Genomic DNA, 2,353 nt, shown 5'->3' with positions numbered 1-2,353 from the left:
TAACAATCATTTTCATGTTCAGATTTCATTGTGTGGAAAAAAGGCCTGAAATTAGGTCGATGAACGATTGTTCAAACAATCCTCCTTTTTTGGAGGCGGCCCTTGCTGGTTGGATCTGTGTGTTGGGTTCAGGGGCCCGTTCTTCGTACGTCGCTTACTACATCCAAGATCAAATGACACATCCAAGATCAAATCATCGCGCTAACCGTGAGCTCGCTAATCCGGTTCCCCGAACACACCTGCTGTTGACGATTACTACAGCTGGATGAAGTAATGCGCGATCACTGGGTGCCGTAAAAGGGGCTACGCATCGATAGCAGAAACAGTGATCGGCAAGCCTCTGATTGGTCGGCGAAAATGTCGAAGGAGCGCGCACAGTACTTCACCGCAGCGGAGCAAGAACTCCTGATTGAGGGATTTCAGGAGTACCAGAGTGAAATTAAAACGCAAGGTAACAGTGCGAAGGCTGCAAAAGCAAGGAGAGAGGGCTGGCAGAAAGTTGCTGACAAATTAAACGCGTAAGTAATGCAACATATTACATGGCACCATACCATATCATATTTTATCATATCAAATCATACCACATGATATCCTCTTACACATTAGAGCCACAACCGGACCCACCAGAACATGGGAACAAGTAAGAGTGAAATACAAGAACATACTACAGAATGGTAATATCCAACACTCATATTGCTGTCAGTCACTTGAAAAGACACCCCTGAAACAATCCCTGTGTTTGTGTATAACAGCAACCAAGAAAAGGGCAGAGCAACAAAAGACAGGTGGTGGTCCTGCACCCCCTCGTCACACCCCAGCAGAGGAGCTGGCCCTAAGGTTGAATGCCACCAGACCCATTGTTGAGGGCATCCCTGGGGGCAGCTCTTCCGGAGACCAGAAGCCGGGGTGCAGTAGCAGCAGCACCTACATAACTGGTGAATGGGCTCATGATTCCATGTGCACAATGTCAAATATGTGGTTGTTGCCTAAATGAAAATGCTATTCGAACTGTGACATTCATTCATTGGCACTGTGGGTTTTCTCTGTGTGTAGTGTTACATGACACACCATCACTTTTACCTGTTCCCATGGAAGGGGTGACTGGAACATGCACAGTAAGTTGGGAGATATACATATATCTGTCCCCACCCAATTGTACAGACCTATAGGCTGTACCACACCCCTTAGTAACACCATTGTGTTACCATTGCACAGGACAGTGATGCAACCCTGTCAGATGGCTGTGGTGTGGCGGAAGACCCTGTGAGTACATGCATGAATTGGCCTGAAATACCATCTACTTGTGTACTGCCATGTGTGTCTGACTGCAGTATGATTTGCAGGCCAAGAGGCCGGCAGAGAGGCCTGCTGATGCAGAGGTGGGCAGTGTTGTGATCAATTATACTGCCTATATGACATGTATTCCCCGTTAAATGTTGTCACCACAATTGACACAGGGTGACATACGTCTGCTCTACAAGAGAAGTCTCCAGCAAAAAATGGAGTATACTGAGCTGAAGAAACAAAAGCTCCTAGGTGAGATCGAACTACAAGCCCTAATGAGGCATAAACTACAATTGGAAATCGAGGTGCTTCAAAAGGAACTCCAGAGTAAGTAGGAATACATGTTCATACGGAGCACTATTGCTGACCCTGCGTGACGCAGTATACATGCTCTGTTTTCCCAGGCAACTGATGACTGGCCTGTGTGTGGTGGGACAGACAACGATGCTCAAATAAACGTCAATAGAAAATGTGTCATGTCATGTTTTTATTATGCGAAATTGTGTTGCACAATCCTGTCCCGTGCAGCTCTGCCACTAGGTTGGTCCAGGTGCACTGGCTGGAGGTCATCATCAGGCTGCACCTCCACCACGGGGGTCCTCTCTCTTCTGATGGTGGCAATGTTGTGCAGTACGGCACATGCAACAATAATGTCACATGCCCTGTCAGGTGCAACCCTCAGGCGTTTTAGACACTGGAATCGTTCCTTCAGTTGCCCAAAGGTCATTTCAATGCGTGCCCTTGTCCTGGCTAGGGCTGCATTGTAGCGGGTTTGTGGCCCAGGGTTGGGGTCAGGGAACGGTGTCATGAAGTACTGCCTGCATGCATAACCTCTATCTCCGAGGAGGATCCCATCGTAGGCCCCTGTGTAATGAAGAAATGCTGTTATGTTAGGCCCGACATGAGTATGTGGCATCAACATAAGCCTCTTTTACTTACCACGCTCAAATGATGTGCATAACCCTGACTCTCTGAAGATCCGTGAGTCATGCACTGATCCGGGCCATTTTGCTTCCACATTTATGATATAGCACATCGAGTCACACACCATCTGTGGGATTCCATTATG

At 47.6% G+C, this 2,353-nt stretch overlaps 1 protein-coding gene across 1 annotated transcript; it reads left to right on the top strand.

Moving 5' to 3' along the window:
* The first annotated feature begins 357 nt into the window (after positions 1 to 357).
* Positions 358 to 1,619, top strand: LOC147337433 (uncharacterized). The gene is made up of 7 exons (XM_086264867.1): positions 358 to 518; positions 607 to 674; positions 753 to 935; positions 1,054 to 1,115; positions 1,216 to 1,263; positions 1,344 to 1,379; positions 1,458 to 1,619. Exons 1-7 carry the CDS (start codon positions 358 to 360, stop codon positions 1,617 to 1,619), a joined length of 720 nt encoding a protein of 239 aa, XP_086120993.1.
* Positions 1,620 to 2,353: the final 734 nt, after the last annotated feature.

The sequence above is a fragment of the Aulonocara sp. 'chitande type north' Nkhata Bay genome, linkage group LG2, assembly GCF_057382095.1.
Source record: "Aulonocara sp. 'chitande type north' Nkhata Bay isolate Kocher_YH1m ecotype deep benthic linkage group LG2, A_spYH_male_GT1.1, whole genome shotgun sequence".
NCBI classification, from domain to species: Eukaryota; Metazoa; Chordata; class Actinopteri; order Cichliformes; family Cichlidae; genus Aulonocara; species Aulonocara sp. 'chitande type north' Nkhata Bay.
Note: the sequence above shows the minus strand (reverse complement) of the source record. Positions and strands in the feature narration are given on the sequence as shown.

Coding starts and splice junctions, on each gene's coding strand:
- LOC147337433 (XM_086264867.1), top strand. CDS start 358: ATGTCGAAGGAGCGCGCACAGTACTTCACCGCAGCGGAGCAAGAACTC. Junction 1,116..1,215: donor GGGTGACTGGAACATGCACA/GTAAGTTGGGAG, acceptor ACCATTGCACAG/GACAGTGATGCAACCCTGTC. Junction 1,380..1,457: donor AGAGGCCTGCTGATGCAGAG/GTGGGCAGTGTT, acceptor CAATTGACACAG/GGTGACATACGTCTGCTCTA.